The 20,057-nt window shown below is 46.7% G+C and overlaps 1 protein-coding gene across 1 annotated transcript in view; it reads left to right on the top strand.

Annotated features, from left to right (window-relative positions):
• The window catches only part of LOC126210101 (organic solute transporter alpha-like protein), a 168,084-nt gene that overhangs the window by 73,328 nt on the left and 74,699 nt on the right, over positions 1-20,057 (top strand). Inside the window, exon 2 of the mRNA XM_049939236.1 lies at positions 3,596-3,751. Within this exon, the coding sequence (XP_049795193.1) occupies positions 3,658-3,751 (94 nt within the window). The 5' untranslated portion in view covers positions 3,596-3,657. The remainder of the gene's footprint in view (positions 1-3,595; positions 3,752-20,057) is intronic.

The following is a 20,057-nucleotide window of genomic DNA, read 5'->3' as shown; positions in this document are numbered from 1 at the left end:
CTGTTGCCTGTAAACACGTGCCACGTTATTGCTCTTGGAAGAGCGCTGTGGAGGTGACGTGGCTCTTGTTGTTCCCGGGTAGTGATTTGTGATGATGGAAAAAATTGACATTCGAGCAGTGATTAAGTACTTCGTAAAGAAAGATATGAAAGCATTCATACCGATCTCCAGAGTACAGTGGGGGACGCTGCTCCTTCATATTCAACTGTTGCCAAGTGCACAAATGAATTTAAATTGTGCCGGGAGGATTTAGATGATGATCCGCGCAGTTGTCGGTCAAGATGTGTCACTACTCCAGAAACGTTGCAAAAGTGCACAAAATGGTTACGGAGGATGGCCAATTGAAAGTTCGTGAAATTGCTCACGCTTGCCAGGTGTCGTCTGAAAGGATATATTGTAAGTAGGCTGTTTAGGTTTTTATGTTGGTAACGTCACCTAGCGCTCTGTATGAAAATCACTGGCTGTGCTGTGTGCAGTCTGTGGCTGGTTGGCATTGTTGGAATATTCGCCATTGTAGTGTTGGGCAGTTGCATGTGAACAGCCCGTAGCGTTGGGCAGTTGGAGGTGAGCCGCCAGCAGTGGTGGATGTGGGATGAGAGATGGCAGGGTTTTGAGAGCGGATGATCTGGACGTGTGTCCATCAGAGAGAGTAAATTTGTAAGACTGGGTGAACAGCGCGTAGCGTTGCGCAGTTGGAGGTGAGCCGCCGGTAGTAGTGGATGTGGAGGGAGAGATGGCACAATTTCGAGAGCGGATGATCTGGACGTGTGTCCGTCAAAGAGAGTAAATTTGTAAGACTTGATGTCAAGAACTAATATATATAAATTATGACTTTTGAACACTATTAAGGTAAATACATTGTTTGTTCTCTATCAAAAATCTTTCATTTGCTAAGTATGCCTATCAGTAGTTAGTGCCTTCAGTAGTTAGAATCTTTTATTTAGCTGGCAGTATTGGCGCTCGCTGTATTGCAGTAGTTCGAGTAATGCAGATTTTTGTGAGGTAAGTGATTCATTAAAGGTATAGGTTATTGTTAGTCAGGGCCATTCATTTGTAGGGATTATTAAAAGCCAGATTGCGTTGCCCTAAAAATATTGTGTGTCAGTTTAGTGATGATCAGGATAAGTAAAGAGAGAAATGTCTGAATACGTTCAGTTTTGCTCAGCTCTTTGAAAATCAAATGATGTAAGAGGTTTATCAGCACAGTAATTCATAAATTTTTCTAAGGGGACGTTTCAATATCACATTTAACTGAAGAACTAGAAATGAAAAAAATTATCTGCAAGATGGGTGTTGCGACTCTTGACGCGCGCCCGCACACATGTGCCGTCGCCATGGCACAATTACACGAACTAAGGTATGCATTGTTGCCACACGCGCCTCATTCACCTGATATGTCTCCGTCAGACTTCCATCTCTTCTCCACAATGAAAATTTTTCTTGGTGGACGAAGATTCACTTCAAACTAAGAATTGATAGCCGGAGTTGACAATTATTTTGCAGGCCTGGAGGAAACTTCGTTAGACGAAGTGCATTAATCTGCAAGGAGACTACATTGAGAAATAAAAAAAATTTCAGTGGTGTAAGTACTTTTTTTCTATTCCGTTCCGAGAACTTTTCAAACTACCCTCGTAGTTGAAGTTGGATTAAGTAGTGTGTAAAGACTAGGGACCGATGACCTCAGCAGTTTGGTCCCATAGCAACTTACCGGAAATTTTCAAATTTTCCTCGCCATTTCGGACTTCTATCCGAGGTTACGATTCGACAGAGGAGTTCGGTGATGATATGGGCAGCACTGTGGTGTTCCATCTGACCCATGGTCGTTCCCCAAAGTCGCATTACTTACTGCCAAGGATTATGTGACGATTTTTGTTGTCAGGTCCATCCCGTGGTACAATGTTTGTTCCCCAATGCTGACGCTCTGCTCTACGACGACACAGCCCCTATTCACACGGGCAGCATGGTGCAGGACTGGTTTTGTGAGCACGAAAGTGAGCTTTCGTATCTCCTCTTGCCGCTGCAGTCACCAGATCTCAGTATTATTGAGCCTTGTGGTCTACTTAGAAGACAAAGGTGCGCCATTGCTATGCACCACCGTCATCGTTATCTGAGCTTGCCACTATTTTTCAGGAAAAATGGTATAAGGTCCCCTTGAAAACTGTAGAGGGCCTGTATTTACCCATTCCGAGACGAGTGGAGTCTATTTTGATCGCCAACGTGTTTCCTCCACAATGTTGGGCATGGTAATACGTTGTGTTTGTTGTCCTACTTTTTTGTCCAACCGCCGTTACTAGCGCCACTCTTATTTTGTGAGATTGCGCTGAAATAGCCGCGCGGGGTAGCAGCACGGTCTCAGGCGTCTTGTCACGGTCCGGGCGCCTTCCCCCGTCGAGGTTCGAGCCCTCCCTCGGGCATGGGTGTGTGTGTGTGTGTGTGTGTTGTCCTTAGCGTAAGTCAGTTTAAGTTAGTGCGTAAGCTTAGGAACCGATGAAACACGGTTCAAATGGTTCTGAGCAGTACGGGACCTAACATCTGAGGTCATCAGCCCCCTAGAACTTAGAACTACTTAAGGCGGGTAGGACGTCAAACGGGCCGATTTGGAGCAGGAGAGTCACCACAGGACATTTTAATTTCTACTGTCTATACTTTTACAAATAAATTCATGAAACTTTGTCACCATGACCACGAAGGATTGAGGACTCACACTTATCGCAGTGGAAGTTCAAAAACGTAGCAAAAAACCTTTTTTTACATGTGAAATTTCATCATTTTTTCATTTATTACTGGCTGCATTTGTTGCTATAGGTACACTTTCCTTCCTAAGTAAGAGAGATTCTTCGATGAATTTTTCATAGCATACAAACAGTAGTTGCAGGTGTATGAAATTCTAGAATTTCCAAATCTATTAAAAAACTGTGGAAAAAATTGAGATAATTAACGATAAAACTTGAGTTTTTTCTAAACATGAAGTTTAAAAAGTAACAGTTCATTCATTTTTTCATAAATTAAATAACTTCTAGAGTTTCATACACCTTTAACTATGGTTTGTACGCTGTGCAAAAGTCATCGAAGAATTTCTCTTACTTAGGAAGAAAAGTGTACCTATAGCAACAAATGCAGCCAGTAGTAAGTGAAAAAATGATGAAATTTCACATGTAAAAAAATGTGTTAGGTTATGTTTTTGAGCTTCGTAAAAGTATAGACAGTGGAAATTAAAATGTCCTGCGGTGCCTCTCCTGCTCCAAGTCGGCCCGTTTGACGTCCTACCCCCCCCTAAATCTAACTAAGGCCATCACACGCATCCATGCCCGAGGCAGGATTAGAACCTGCGACCGTAGCAGTCGCGCGGTTCCGGACTGAAGCACCTAGAACTGCTCGGCCACCGCGGCCGGCCAGGGGCCGATGACCTCGGCAGTTTGGTCCCATACGACATTACCACAAATTTCCAAATTTTGCTCTGAAATGATAATCACTTACATACCAAAGCATGCAGTACTCGCCATGCCAGTTTAACGCTTGTTACATACAACTTTCATTGTGCTTCTGTTTTAAGGGCCAAAAGTGTATGCGTGTAAAACTTGTTTACCTTTCCCAGGCCGGAGTGTGGAGGAGATGCAGCGCAGTCGGCCACCCCTCGGCGTGTGAGCGGACTCCGTCATGGCTTCAGACATGGCGGCAGAGTCGTGGAGTGTCGGGAATACTACATACTGCAACCCCGAGTCTCTGCCTTCACTGCGTGAATACTATGGAGGTGAGTATGTGTGTGTGTGTGTGTGTGTGTGTGTGTGTGTGTGCGCGCGTATTCCGATGAGAAGGAGCTGGACTTCACGATGAGTCGCCACCGACATCTTCAACTTTAGAGTGTTTCAAAAAACACTGCGAGGGTACCTAACTGTTACTGGTAATGTAGTTGCTCTTCCTAAACCGCAGTCTATACGAGCAAAAGTGTTGTGTCTTTCTTTTTCTTTTTTAACCTGCGGTTACTCGCACTTTAGGTACTGGGCCTATGCACAACTCTGTTTAAATAGAATAGCTCGATGTAGTCATTGTAGTCATTGTAGTCATTGTAGTATAACTAAACATCTAACTAACCTAAGGACATCACACGCATCCATGCCCGAGGCAGGATTCGAACCTGCGACCGTAGCAGTCGCGCGGTTCCGGGCTGAAGCTCCTAGAACTGCTCGGCCACCGAGGCTGGCCAGGGACCGATGACCTTAGCAGTTTGGTCCCTTACGACCTTACCACAAATATCCAAATAGTCTATACATTGGCTAGAAATGCGAGTTAATAAAATGCAGAGATACGACATAAAAGTAAAATGAATAACTGTATAACAAGGGTTCTGTTCTAACGACTGTAATTGATGTAGACGACAGACAAAAAAAATGGTTCAAATGGCTCTGAGCACTATGGGACTCAACTGCTGTGGTCATAAGTCCCTAGAACAGAACTACTTAAACCTAACTAAGGACATCACACACATCCATGCCCGAGGCAGGATTCGAACCTGCGACCGTAGCAGTCGCACGGTTCCGGACTGCGCGCCTAGAACCGCGAGACCACCGCGGCCGGCTAGACGACAGACAATTATGTTGAATAATGTTTATTCAGGAAAAGACATCTCAGATAAAGGGGAAGTGGAAATATGATATTCAGTAAAACGCAGACAGTAAGTACCCTTATCGAATGCAGTAAAGCCACGTTGAGACTGTTATCAGAATGGCAGCAAAATCCAAAACCAAATGTTCATCAAAGAGTCGCGAAAACTAAGTCCATTTCGTGATCACAGTACACGAAATATTCACCAGCTAAAAACTGTTAAGAGCTCAGTTCAACGATTCACAGATTAACACACGCGATACAAAGAATAGTTACACATACTCTGTCTATTCTCAAATCCGTAAATCAAGTGGAAATAATTAGAGTCCAACTCTGGAGCACATTCGGACCTTCAGAAGATGGTAGCGGCGCTTCACCGCCTAGAATCTATCAGCCACACGACCGACTAAAACACTGTTTCAGAGGAAGGTCTGCATTCTTCAAAACTCGGCATAAAGTGTCCAGAATCGAAGCCTTGAATTCTTCACTCGAGAAGTCCCGGTCTTCGCTTGACTCCAGCAACGTTCCGCCTCTATCCAGCTCCCATTGACTGAAGCCAATCCCCACCAAAAATACATCGTTCTCAAGCTCCATAGACATGATTTGACTCACCTGGCCACTTCCCGGACCAAAATATTACAATGTTATAAGCATTGCGTCACATTCAGACCATTTACAATATACACTGAAGAGCCAAAGAATCTGGTATAGGCATGCGTATTCAAATACAGAGATATGTAAACAGGCAGAAAACGGCGATGCAATAGCCAACGCCTGTATAAGGCAACAAGTGTCTGGCGCAATTGCTAGATCTGCTACTGCTGCTACAAATGGAGGTTATCAGGATTTAAGTGAGACTGAACGTGGTGGTATAGTCGGCGCACGAGCGATGGGACACAGTATCTCCGAGGGAGCGATGAAGTGGGGATTTTCCATAAGACCACGAGTGTACCATGAATATCAGGAATCCGGTAAAACATCAAATGTCGGACATCACTGTCGGTGGAAAAAGATCCTGCCGAGAACGGGACCAACGACGACTGAAGAGCATCGTTCAACAGGGCAGAAGTGCAAACCTTCAGCAAATTGCTGCAGATTTCAATGCTGGGCCGTCAACAAGTATCAGCATGCGAACCAACGAAACATCATCGATACGGGTTTTCGGAGGTGAAGGCCCACTCGTGTATGCTTGATGACTGCACGACACAAAGCTTTACGCCTCCATTGGGCCTGTTAACACCGACATTGGACTGTTGATGACTGGAAACATATTCCATGGTCGGACGAGTCTCTTTTCAAATTGTATGGAGCGGATGGACGTGTACGGGCATGGTGACAACCTCATGAATCCACGGACACTGCATATCAGCGGGGGACTGTTCAAGCTGCTGGACCCTCTGTAACGGTTTGGGGCATGTGTGTTGGAGCGATGTGGGAACCCAGATACGTCTAGAAACGACTCTCACAGGTAGCACATACGTAAGCATCCTGTCTGATCATCTGAATCCATTCATGTCCATAGTGCATTCCGACGGACTTGGGCAATTCCAGCAGGACAATGCGACACCCCACACGCCCAGAACTGCTACAGAGTGGCTTTAGGAACACTCTTCTGGTTTTAAACACTTCCACTGGCCACCTAACTCCCCTGACACGAAGTTAATTGAGCAAATCTGGGATACCTTGCAACGTGCTGTTCAGAAGAGATACCCACCCCGTAGTAGTCTTACGGATTTATGGACAGCCCCGCAGGACTCATGGTGTGAGTTCCCTCCAAAACCACTGCAAACATTAGTCGAATCCATGCCACGTCGTGTTGCGGCCGTTCTGTGCGCTCGCCGGGCCCTACTCGATATTCGGCAGGTGTACCATTTTCTTTGGAATTACAATGAAATGAAATAAATACCCTTAGCTGCATACTGGCGTTTATGTAAGTCAACGGGGACAGTTGAAAATGTGTGCCCCGACCGGGACTCGAAACCGGGATCTCCTGTTTCGTATATATTGCTTGGGTAATAGTTCGTTCATAAATAAATAACCCAGCATTCTAAGGCAAGTTCCCTCAAGTTAAATGATAACGAATTGTCGTTAAATATACACTATGTGATCAAAAGTATGCGAGCACCCGGCTGAAAAGACCTACAAGTTCGTGGCGCCCTCCATCGGTAATGCTGGATTTCAGTATGGTGTTGGCCCACCTTTAGCCTTGATGACAGCTTTCACTCTCGCAGGCATACGTTCAATGAGGTGCTGGAAGCTTTCTTGGCGAATGGCAGACAATTCTTCACAGAGAGCTGCACTGCGGAGAGGTATCGATGTCGGTCGGTGAGGCCTGGCAGGAAGTCGGCGTTCCAATACATCACAGAGTTGTTCTGTAGGATTCAAGTCAGGACTCTATGCAGGCCAGTCCATTAGGGGGATGTTATTGTCGTGTAACCACTCCGCCACAGGCCGTGTATTATGAACAGGTGCTCGACCGTGTTGGCTCAAATGGCTCTGAGCACTATGGGACTCAACTGCTGAGGTCATTAGTCCCCTAGAACTTAGAACTAGTTAAACCTAACTAACCTAAGGACATCACAAACATCCATGCCCGAGGCAGGATTCGAACCTGCGACCGTAGCGGTCTTGCGGTTCCAGACTGCAGCGCCTTTAACCGCACGGCCACTTCGGCCGGCTCGACCGTGTTGAAAGATTCAATCGCCATCCCCGAATTGCTGTTCAACAATAGGAAGCAAGAAAGTGCCTAAAACATCAATGTAGGCCTGTACTGTGATAGTGAAGCCGGCCGGTGTGGCCGTGCGGTTCTAAGCGCTTCAGTTTGGAACCGCGTGACCGCTACGGTCGCAGGTTCGAATCCTGCCTCGGGCATGGTTGTGTGTGATGTCCTTAGGTTAGTTAGGTTTAAGTAGTTCTAAGTTCTAGGGGACTGATGACCTCAGAAGTTAAGTCCCATAGTGCTCAGAGCCATTTGAACCATTTGATAGTGCCATAGAAAACAATGGGTGCAAGCCCCTCGATGAAAAACACGACCACACCATAACACCACCGCCTCCGAATTTTACTGTCGGCAATACACACGCTGGCAGATGACGTTCACCGGGCATTCGCCATACCCACACTCTGCCATCGGATCGCTACATTCTTCACTCCACATAATTTTTTTCCACTGTTCAATCGTCCAATGTTGGGGCTCCTTACACCAAGAGAGGCGTCGTTTGGCATTTACTGTCGTGATGTGTGGCTTGCGAGCAGCCGCTCGAATATGAAATCCAAGTTTTCTCACCTTCCGCCTAACTGTCACAGTACTTGCAGTTTGCGATTCCTGTTTGATAGTCTGGAGAGATGTCTGCCTATTACACATTTCGACCTTCTTCAACTGTCGGCGGTCTCTGTCAGTGAATTGACGAGGTCGACCTGTACGCTTTTGTGCTGTAGGTGTCCCTTCACTATCACATCGGAAATAGTAGACCTAGGGATGTTTAGGGGTGTGAAAATCTCGCGTACAGACGTATGACACAAGTGACACCCAGTCACATGTCCACGTTCGAAGTCCGTGAGTTCCGCGGGGTGACCCATTCTGCCCTCTCACGTTGTCTAATGAATACTGAGGTCGCTGATATGGAGTACCTGGCAGTAGATGGCAGCACAATTCACCTAATATTAAAAACGTATGTTTCTGGGGGTGTCCGGATACGTTTGATCACATAGTGTAGTTTAAACAATTATTTAGGCCTGTTTGTGAGAAGTGTCTTTTGGCATTCTTTTACAAACTTGCTGCCCGCTGACACATGCGATTGACCTCTTTTAACTTAGCAAAGCTTTTTAATAGGATCTGCGATGAACATTTAAATAGAGTTACCTGCCAAGTAGTAAACTATTTGTCAAAAAAATAATAATAATAAAGAAAAGAAACATGTAACGCAAAATATGAGGCATTCATGCTCCTTTCATTTTCTGTGTAAATGTGGAGAATACGGTCAAAAAATGGTTCAAATAGCTCTGAACACTAAGGGACATAACTTCTGAGGTCATCAGTGCCCTAGAACTTAGAACTTTTTTTTTTTGGTCATCAGTCTACTGACTGGTTTGATGCGGCCCGCCACGAATTCCTTTCCTGTGCTAACCTCTTCATCTCAGAGTAGCACTTGCAACCTACGTCCTCAATTATTTGCTTGACGTATTCCAATCTCTTTCTTACTCTACAGGTTTTGCCCTCTACAGCTCCCTCTAGTACCATGGAAGTCATTCCCTCATGTCTTAGCAGATGTCCTATCATCCTGTCCCTTCTCCTTATCAGTGTTTTCCACATATTCCTTTCCTCTCCGATTCTGCATAGAACCTCCTCATTCCTTACCTTATCAGTCCACCTAATTTTCAACATTCGTCTATAGCACCACATCTCAAATGCTTCGATTCTCTTCTGTTCCGGTTTTCCCACAGTCCATGTTTCACTACCATACAATGCTGTACTCCAGACGTACATCCTCAGAAATTACTTCCTCAAATTAAGGCCGGTATTTGATATTAGTAGACTTCTCTTGGCCAGAAATGCCTTTTTTTGCCATAGCGAGTCTGCTTTTGATGTCCTCCTTGCTCCGTCCGTCATTGGTTATTTTACTGCCTAGGTAGCAGAATTCCTTAACTTCATTGCCTTCGTGACCATCAATACTGACGTTAAATTTCTCGCTGTTCTCATTTCTACTACTTCTCATTACCTTCGTCTTTCTCCGATTTACTCTCAAACCATACTGTGTACTAATTAGACTGTTCATTCCGTTCAGCAGATCATTTAATTCTTCTTCACTTTCACTCAGGATAGCAATGTCATCAGCGAATCGTATCATTGATATCCTTTCACCTTGTATTTTAATTCCACCCCTGAACCTTTCTTTTATTTCCATCATTGCTTCCTCGATGTACAGATTGAAGAGTAGGGGCGAAAGGCTACAGCCTTGTCTTACACCCTTCTTAATACGAGCACTTCGTTCTTGATCGTCCACTCTTATTATTCCCTCTCGGTTGTTGTACATATTGTATATGACCCGTCTCTCCCTATAGCTTACCCCTACTTTTTTCAGAATCTCGAACAGCTTGTACCATTTTATATTGTCGAACGCTTTTTCCAGGTCGACAAATCCTATGAAAGTGTCTTGAATTTTCTTTAGCCTTGCTTCCATTATTAGCCGTAACGTCAGAATTGCCTCTCTCGTCCCTTTACTTTTCCTAAAGCCAAACTGATCGTCACCTAGCGCATTCTCAATTTTCTTTTCCATTCTTGTGTATATTATTCTTGTAAGCAGCTTCGATGCATGAGCTGTTAAGCTGATTGTGCGATAATTCTCGCACTTGTCAGCTCTTGCCGTCTTCGGAATTGTGTGGATGATGCTTTTCCGCAAGTCAGATGGTATGTCGCCAGACTCATATATTCTACACACCAACGTGAATAGTCGTTTTGTTGCCACTTCCCCCAATGATTTTAGAAATTCTGATGGAATGTTATCTATCCCTTGTGCCTTATTTGACCGTAAGTCCTCCAAAGCTCTTTTAAATTCCGATTCTAATACTGGATCCCCTATCTCTTCTCAATCGACTCCTGTTTCTTCTTCTATCACATCAGACAAATCTTCACCCTCATAGAGGCTTTCAATGTATTCTATCTGCTCTCTCCTCTGCATTTAACAATGGAATTCCCGTTGCACTCTTAATGTTACCACTGTTGCTTCTAATGTCACCTGAGGTTGTTTTGACTTTCCTGTATGCTGAGTCTGTCCTTCCGACAATCATATCTTTTTCGATGTATTCACATTTTTCCTGCAGCCATTTCGTCTTAGCTTCCCTGCACTTCCTATTTATTTCATTCCTCAGCGACTTGTATTTCTGTATTCCTGATTTTCCCGGAACATGTTTGTACTTCCTCCTTTCATCAATCAACTGAAGTATTTCTTCTGTTACCCATGGTTTCTTCGCAGCTACCTTCTTTGTACCTATGTTTTCCTTCCCAACTTCTGTGACGGCCCTTTTTAGAGATGTCCATTCCTCTTCAACTGTACTGCCTACTGCGCTATTCCTTATTGCTGTATCCATAGCGTTAGACAACTTTAAACGTATCTCGTCATTCCTTAGTACTCCCGTATCCCACTTCTTTGCGTATTGATTCTTCCTGACTAATGTCTTGAACTTTAGCCTACTCTTCATCACTACTATATTGTGATCTGAGTCTATATCTGCTCCTGGGTACGCCTTACAATCCAGTATCTGATTTCGGAATCTCTGACCATGATGTAATCTAATTGAAATCTTCCCGTATCTCCCGGCCTTTTCCAAGTATACCTCCTCCTCTTGTGATTCTTGAACAGGGTATTCGCTATTACTAGCTGAAACTTGTTACAGAACTCAATTAGTCTTTCTCCTCTTTAATTCCTCGTCCCAAGCCCATATTCTCCTGTAACCTTTTCTTCTACTCCTTCCCCTACAACTGCATTGCAGTCGGCCATGACTATTAGATTTTCGTCCCCCTTTACATACTGCATTACCCTTTCAATATCCTCATACACTTTCTCTATCTGTTCATCTTCAGCTTGCGACGTCGGCATGTATACCTGAACTATCGTTGTCGGTGTTGGTCTGCTGTCGATTCTGATTAGAACAACCCGGTCACTGAACTGTTCACAGTAACACACCCTCTGCCCTACCTTCCTATTCATAACGAATCCTACACTTGTTATACCATTTTCTGCTGCTGTTGGTATTACCCGATACTCATCTGACCAGAAATCCTTGTCTTCCTTCCACTTCACTTCACTTCACTTCACTGACCCCTACTATATCTAGATTGAGCCTTTGCATTTCCATTTTCAGATTTTCTAGTTTCCCTACCACGTTCAAGCTTCTGACATTCCACGCCCCGACTTGTAGAACGTTATCCTTTCTTTGATTATTCAATCTTTTTCTCATGGTAACCTCCCCCTTGGCAGTCCCCTCCCGGAGATCCGAATGGGGGACTATTCCGGAATCTTTTGCCAATGGAGAGATCATCATGACAGTTCTTCAATTACAGGCCACATGTCCTGTGGATACACATTACGTGTCTTTAATGCAGTGGTTTCCATTGCCTTCTGCATCCTCATGTCGTTGATCATTGCTGATTCTTCCGCCTTTAGGGGCAATTTCCCACCCCTGGGACAAGAGAGTGCCCTGAACCTCTATCCGCTCCTCCGCCCTCTTTGACAAGGCCGTTAGCAGAATGAGGCTGACTTCTTATGCCGGAAGTCTTCGGCCGCCAATGCAGATCATTTATCAAAATTTAGGCAGTGGCGTGGATCGAACCCGGGACCGAAGACGTTTTGAGTATGAATCAAAGACGCTACCCCTAGACTTAGAACTAATTAAACCTTACTAACCTAAGGACATCACACACAACCATGCTCGAGGCAGGATTCGAACCTGCGACGGTAGTGGTCGCTCGGTTCCAGACTGTAGCGCCTAGAATCGCTCGGCCACCCCGGACGGCGAATACGATGTTCTGATAATATTTGCATAACGTAAAAGTTATAAAGGACGGTGTAAATCAGTAAATAGCTTAGAGACACGTAACTTTCAAGGATGACAGTTATAGTGCAATGCTGTCATCTGAGATATCGTATCTTGAAACCGCATGAAGCGATTAAAAGCTGTTAATTCAGAGGTTGATTTTATAAATGTTTGGCCGGCCGGGGTGGCCGAGCGGTTCTAGGCACTACAGTCTGGAGCCGCGCGACCGCCACGGTCGCAGGTTTGAATCCTGCCTCGGGCATGTATGTGTGTGATGTCCTTACGGTAGTTAGGTTTAAGTAGTTCTAAGTTCTAGGGGACTGATGACCTCAGAAGTTAAGTCCCATAGTGGTCAGAGCCATTTGAACCATTTATAAATGTTTGTTCACTGTGAGATATTAGCTTGTGTAGTTTTGAAAGATATTGAGAAATTGTAGTGTCACTGGATGCGTCTCATGTCTCTGGGATCACTAATGTTTTCAGTTTTGCATTAATATTTGATTGTGAATTCTGATAGAGTCTCGAGGAGCTCCATCCATCCGTAAGATAGTCAGACACTCCACCATTTCCTGCACGAAGGCAGTGCGAGCATCGGCCGTCGAAATTCCCAGCTCTGGAATCTACGCGTTTCCGGCGGCGCTCTAGTTGTCTCTGCATGTGGGTGCTCAGAAACCGCCATCCAGCCAGCGCGGCCGCAGAACGCCCTATGCCCTGGACCCGTCAGCCCTCAGCCAATTACATCGCTTACATATGCGTAACGTTACAAGATTTATCAGATTTCGCAAGAATATATCCTCTACAAGAGTGAAGACAGCTTCTGGGGACGGATTGTTTGGTTATCCGCAGGACTGCAAAACCTTTGTTTTCAAAACAACCATCCAATACTGCAAGGTTATTCGTTTACTTGCATGCATTCAGAGCGTATCAGAAGGTACGCGGGGCGTTCAATAAGTAGAGAAAGACATATTTTTCTTGGCCAGTTTCGGTTGAAAAAGTGTGGAATTTGTTGTGAGAGGTCATGGGTCATCCCCGCCTTAGCCCCTATCGTTTCATTAAGTTCCGATAGCTGGCAGTGCTACACGTAACCTTCAAGATGGCGTGTGTAACGGAGCTGCGTTGCAGGCAGAGAGATGTCACTAAGTTTCTTTTGGCGGAAAACCAGAGCATCGCAGATATTCATAGGCGCTTGCAGAATGTCTACGGCGACCTGGCAGTGAACAAAAGCACGGCGAGTCGGTGGGCGAGACTTCTGTCATCATCGCAACAAGGTCAAGGAAGTCCGATCTCTCGCGTGCCGGTCGGCCGCACACAGCTGTGACTCCTGCAATGTTGGAACGTGCAGGCACTCTCATTGTGATCGATGGATCACGATCAAACTCCTCGCTGCTCAACTTGACGTCTCTGTAGGTAGTGCTGACAGCCTCGTCCACCAGTTGGGGTACTCAGTGGCGTGTGCCCACTGGCTACCTCGCCGCGTAACCGAAGACCATAAAGAGCTGAATTGCTTTCATGTTACGAGGCTCAGAGCGAGAATCTTTTGTACGACATTGTAACAGGTGATGAAACACAGGTTCTTACTTCGAAAGGCCGCGCGGGATTAGCCCAGCGGTCTAGGGCGCTGCAGTCATGGACTGTGCGGCTGGTCCCGGTGGAGGTTCGAGTCCTCCCTCGGGCATGGGTGTGTGTGTTTGTCCTTAGGATAATTTAGGTTAAGTAGTGTGTAAGGTTAGGGACTGATGACCTTAGAAGTTAAGTCCCATAAGATTTCACACACATTTGAACATTTACTTCGAAAGGGAAACAAAATGGCAACCAATGGAGTGGCGCCTGCGAGCTAACACCTCTAAGATGTTCGGGCTCACACGCGGTTCCCCTTCATCGAAATGTCTTGGCTCAAACTCGTCATGGGGTTGAAACTCACGTGTCGCATTAGACGCCCAAAATCAGACACTTGTAACCCTTTGGTTAAATTGTATAGCTGATGGCAAGTTTGCGAAATACACTCCTGGAAATTGAAATAAGAACACCGTGAATACATTGTCCCAGGAAGGGGAAACTTTATTGACACATTCCTGGGGTCAGATACATCACATGATCACACTGACAGAACCACAGGCACATAGACACAGGCAACAGAGCATGCACAATGTCGGCACTAGTACAGTGTATATCCACCTTTCGCAGCAATGCAGGCTGCTATTCTCCCATGGAGACGATCGTAGAGATGCTGGATGTAGTCCTGTGGAACGGCTTGCCATGCCATTTCCACCTGGCGCCTCAGTTGGACCAGCGTTCGTGCTGGACGTGCAGACCGCGTGAGACGACGCTTCATCCAGTCCCAAACATGCTCAATGGGGGACAGATCCGGAGATCTTGCTGGCCAGGGCAGTTGACTTACACCTTCTAGAGCACGTTGGGTGGCACGGGATACATGCGGACGTGCATTGTCCTGTTGGAACAGCAAGTTCCCTTGCCGGTCTAGGAATGGTAGAACGATGGGTTCGATGACGGTTTGGATGTACCGTGCACTATTCAGTGTCCCCTCGACGATCACCAGTGGTGTACGGCCAGTGTAGGAGATCGCTCCCCACACCATGATGCCGGGTGTTGGCCCTGTGTGCCTCGGTCGTATGCAGTCCTGATTGTGGCGCTCACCTGCACGGCGCCAAACACGCATACGACCATCATTGGCACCAAGGCAGAAGCGACTCTCATCGCTGAAGACGACACGTCTCCATTCGTCCCTCCATTCACGCCTGTCGCGACACCACTGGAGGCGGGCTGCACGATGTTGGGGCGTGAGCGGAAGACGGCCTAACGGTGTGCGGGACCGTAGCCCAGCTTCATGGAGACGGTTGCGAATGGTCCTCGCCGATACCCCAGGAGCAACAGTGTCCCTAATTTGCTGGGAAGTGGCGGTGCGGTCCCCTACGGCACTGCGTAGGATCCTACGGTCTTGGCGTGCATCCGTGTGTCGCTGCGGTCCGGTCCCAGGTCGACGGGCACGTGCACCTTCCGCCGACCACTGGCGACAACATCGATGTACTGTGGAGACCTCACGCCCCACGTGTTGAGCAATTCGGCGGTACGTCCACCCGGCCTCCCGCATGCCCACTATACGCCCCCGCTCAAAGTCCGTCAACTGCACATACGGTTCACGTCCACGCTGTCGCGGCATGCTACCAGTGTTAAAGACTGCGATGGAGCTCCGTATGCCACGGCAAACTGGCTGACACTGACGGCGGCGGTGCACAAATGCTGCGCAGCTAGCGCCATTCGACGGCCAACACCGCGGTTCCTGGTGTGTCCGCTGTGCCGTGCGTGTGATCATTGCTTGTACAGCCCTCTCGCAGTGTCCGGAGCAAGTATGGTGGGTCTGACACACCGGTGTCAATGTGTTCTTTTTTCCATTTCCAGGAGTGTACAAAGTTAACACAGCATATGTAGTGTCGGCAGACTTGCCAACGCTACGCACACTAATTGAAAGAGGCGGCCAAGATGCACGCGCTACCTCACGAAGGATGGAGTGAGGTCTGAAACAGGAGACTTAATGAATGCTATAAAGAAAATACGTATCTTTGGAATATACTTAACTTTTAATACATCCTTGTATACATCGTTCTTGATGAGACATCTGGAGATTGTGGCGATACAAGTGACTCTTTATATACAAGCTATTTAAGGCTAATGGCGCCTTGCTAAGTCGTAGCCATTAACTTAGCTGAAGGCTATTCTAACTGTCTCTCGGCAAATGAGAGAAATGACTTCGTCCGTATAGTCGCTAGCAACGTCGTCGTACAACTGGGGCGAGTTCTCGTACGTCTCTCGAGACCTGCCGTGTGGTGGCGCTCGGTCTGCGATCACACAGTGGCGACACGCGGGTCCGACATGTACTAATGGACCGCGGCCGATTTAAGCTACCACCTAGCAAGTGTGGTGTCTGGCAGTGACACCACAGCATATAATAACAATAATGATAATATCGAGAACTAAATTAACGAACCATAAATGACGTGGCCACACAGTTGCGATTTTGTTAGAATAACGTTCATTCAGAAAGCAAACTAATAGCGAAAGTGGTAGTATTTAGAGTTACTGTTACACTCGAGCGCATATGCATTTGACAGAGTTCGATCATTCACAATCTCATCGCGAAATACATTACTCCACCTCGCTATCTGCTCAGAGGGCCATAGACACGGGTTCACAGGTAGATGCCGTGTTTCTTGACTTCCGCAAGGCGTTCGATACAGTTCCCCACAGTCGTTTAATGAACAAAGTAAGAGCATATGGACTATCACACCAATTGTGTGATTGGATTGAAGCGTTCCTAGATAAGAGAACGCAGCATGTCATTCTCAATGGAGAGAAGTCTTCCGAAGTAAGAGCGATTTCAGGTGTGCCGCAGGGGAGTGTAATAGGACCGTTGCTATTCACAATATACATAAATGACCTTGTGAATGACATCGGAAGTTCACTGAGGCTTTTTGCAGATGATGCTGTGGTGTATCGAGAGGTTGCAACACTGGAAAATTGTACTGAAATGCAGGAGGATCTGCAGCGAATTGACGCATGGTGCAGGGAGTGGCAATTGAGTCTCAATGTAGACAAGTGTAATATGCTGCGAATACATAGAAAGATAGTTCCCTTATCATTTAACTACAAAATAGCAGGTCAGCAACTGGAAGCAGTTAATTCCATAAATTATCTGGGAGTACGCATTAGGAGTGATTTAGAATGGAATGATCATATAAAGTTGATCGTCGGTAAAGCGGATGCCAGACTGAGATTCATTGGAAGAATCCTAAGGAAATGCAATCCGAAAACAAAGGAAATAGGTTACAGTACGCTTGTTCGCCCACTGCTTGAATACTGCTCAGCAGTGTGGGATCCGTACCAGATAGGGTTGATAGAAGAGATAGAGAAGATCCAACGCAGAGCAGCGCGCTTCGTTACAGGATCATTTAATAATCGCGAAAAAGCGTTACGGAGATGATAGATAAACTCCAGTGGAAGACTCTGCAGGAGAGACGCTCTGTAGCTCGGTACGGGCTTTTGTTAAAGTCTCGAGAACATACCTTCACCGAAGAGTCAAGCAGTATATTGCTCCCTCCTACGTATATCTCGCGAAGAGACCATGAGTATAAAATCAGAGAGATTAGAGCCCACACAGAAGCATACCAACAATCCTTCTTTCCACGAACAATACGAGACTGGAATAGAAGGGAGAACCGATAGAGGTACTCAGGGTACCCTCCGCCACACACCGTCAGGTGGCTTGCGGAGTATGGATGTAGATGTAGATGTAGAGTTCACACCAGGCGCGCGGCGGCTCACCGCTCAGAGACAAAGTACCGCGATACCACACAACGCCAAATTTTCTAAGTCGTTTCACTTCCTAGCTGGCTAAAGACCGACCGTCCGCTTTCGCTTCTGCATCCGAACTGTACCCTTTGGTTTCTCCAGCCGAACTGTCCTCTTTTGTGTCTCGACTCCCTCTGCCCGTCCCCGGCCGCGTTTCCCGCGCGGTGAATATCCTCGCTCAATTGACTGGGGCAGTTCCCTCGCCTGAAGCCGTCCATCTGATAGGCTAAAGCTTTTTCTACATTATTTTACATTTTCACTATATTTAAATAAACAAAGCTTGACCACTTTGACGTTCTAACTAAAATAACAATAACAGCCATTGTTAAATTCTTTTACATAAAACCAATACAATTTCCTTCTTAACTTTGAATGTCACGGCCAGTAGCCCTCCACCAATGTGCTTTCTGATAAATAAATAAAGAACAGAAGTACCTATTATGCACTAAACATTACAACAAATATTCTATTACCTAATGATTCAATAAGGTCTCATGGTGTCATCGTGCAATGTGTTTTGTGTGGAGGAAATGATCATCCACTGTTCAACTGAAAATACTGATAATTTAAATTTACAATATCTTTGAAACAAATAAAGATGCAGAGTTGTTATTTACAACATTTGTCATTTAATGATGCGCTTATATATGAAATATCGATCGTTAAGATCGACCATAGCGTTCAGATTTTAGTTTTCAGGTCTTTGTTAAAAAACTTGTTAATTTCACTTTAACAGTAAATCCTAAACTATTATAGATATGATCAGTATTCAAGTTTTACTGGGTTCACCATGAAATGTGGCAGATTAAAATTACAGTGGCTTCATTCTCTGCCCTACTACAGAATTAAATAGTTTTCATAAATGTTTCCCTTTATGGCCGATCTTAGGTCTGCCATATTTAACACTGCTACGTCTCCTTGGCCACAAACGGCTACTACTGGGTTTCCCTGTGACGTAGGTTTTCGTCTGTCCCACTCACACACTACAGCGCTTAGGCCTCAATAGACAATAGGCGCCTGTGAGTTTCCCTATCTAGTGGTGAATCTGCGCCCTTTGTGGCACGCGGTGCTGGACGACAGGGTTCGTTTCACAGTTCCTGTAGTCTGACTCTTTCGGCCATATATTTAAATGAGAGCGCAATGCTCGTTAACTCACACGCCGCACCACCCTTCCCCCGAAAAAGCTCAAAGCCACAGTCTGAGGCCAGTACAGCCATGGCAATAGTCATCTTGGTCTCTGAAGGGGTTGTTCTACACTCCTGGAAATTGAAATAAGAACACCGTGAATACATTGTCCCAGGAAGGGGAAACTTTATTGACACATTCCTGGGGTCAGATACATCACATGATCACACTGACAGAACCACAGGCACATAGACACAGGCAACAGAGCATGCACAATGTCGGCACTAGTACAGTGTATATCCACCTTTCGCAGCAATGCAGGCTGCTATTCTCCCATGGAGACGATCGTAGAGATGCTGGATGTAGTCCTGTGGAACGGCTTGCCATGCCATTTCCACCTGGCGCCTCAGTTGGACCAGCGTTCGTGCTGGACGTGCAGACCGCGTGAGACGACGCTTCATCCAGTCCCAAACATGCTCAATGGGGGACAGGTCCGGAGATCTTGCTGGCCAGGGTAGTTGACGTACACCTTCTAGAGCACGTTGGGTGGCACGGGATACATGCGGACGTGCATTGTCCTGTTGGAACAGCAAGTTCCCTTGCCGGTCAAGGAATGGTAGAACGATGGGTTCGATGACGGTTTGGATGTACCGTGCACTATTCAGTGTCCCCTCGACGATCACCAGTGGTGTACGGCCAGTGTAGGAGATCGCTCCCCACACCATGATGCCGGGTGTTGGCCCTGTGTGCCTCGGTCGTATGCAGTCCTGATTGTGGCGCTCACCTGCACGGCGCCAAACACGCATACGACCATCATTGGCACCAAGGCAGAAGCGACTCTCATCGCTGAAGACGACACGTCTCCATTCGTCCCTCCATTCACGCCTGTCGCGACACCACTGGAGGCGGGCTGCACGATGTTGGGGCGTGAGCGGAAGACGGCCTAACGGTGTGCGGGACCGTAGCCCAGCTTCATGGAGACGGTTGCGAATGGTCCTCGCCGATACCCCAGGAGCAACAGTGTCCCTAATTTGCTGGTAAGTAGCGGTGCGGTCCCCTACGGCACTGCGTAGGATCCTACGGTCTCGGCGTGCATCCGTGCGTCGCTGCGGTCCGGTCCCAGGTCGAGGGGCACGTGCACCTTCCGCCGACCACTGGCGACAACATCGATGTACTGTGGAGACCTCACGCCCCACGTGTTGAGCAATTCGGCGGTACGTCCACCCGGCCTCCCGCATGCCCACTATACGCCCTCGCTCAAAGTCCGTCAACTGCACATACGGTTCACGTCCACGCTGTCGCGGCATGCTACCAGTGTTAAAGACTGCGATGGAGCTCCGTATGCCACGGCAAACTGGCTGACGCTGACGGCGGCGGTGCACAAATGCTGCGCAGCTAGCGCCATTCGACGGCCAACACCGCGGTTCCTGGTG

The sequence above is a fragment of the Schistocerca nitens genome, chromosome 10 (assembly GCF_023898315.1).
Source record: "Schistocerca nitens isolate TAMUIC-IGC-003100 chromosome 10, iqSchNite1.1, whole genome shotgun sequence".
NCBI lineage: Eukaryota > Metazoa > Arthropoda > Insecta > Orthoptera > Acrididae > Schistocerca > Schistocerca nitens.
Note: the sequence above shows the minus strand (reverse complement) of the source record. Positions and strands in the feature narration are given on the sequence as shown.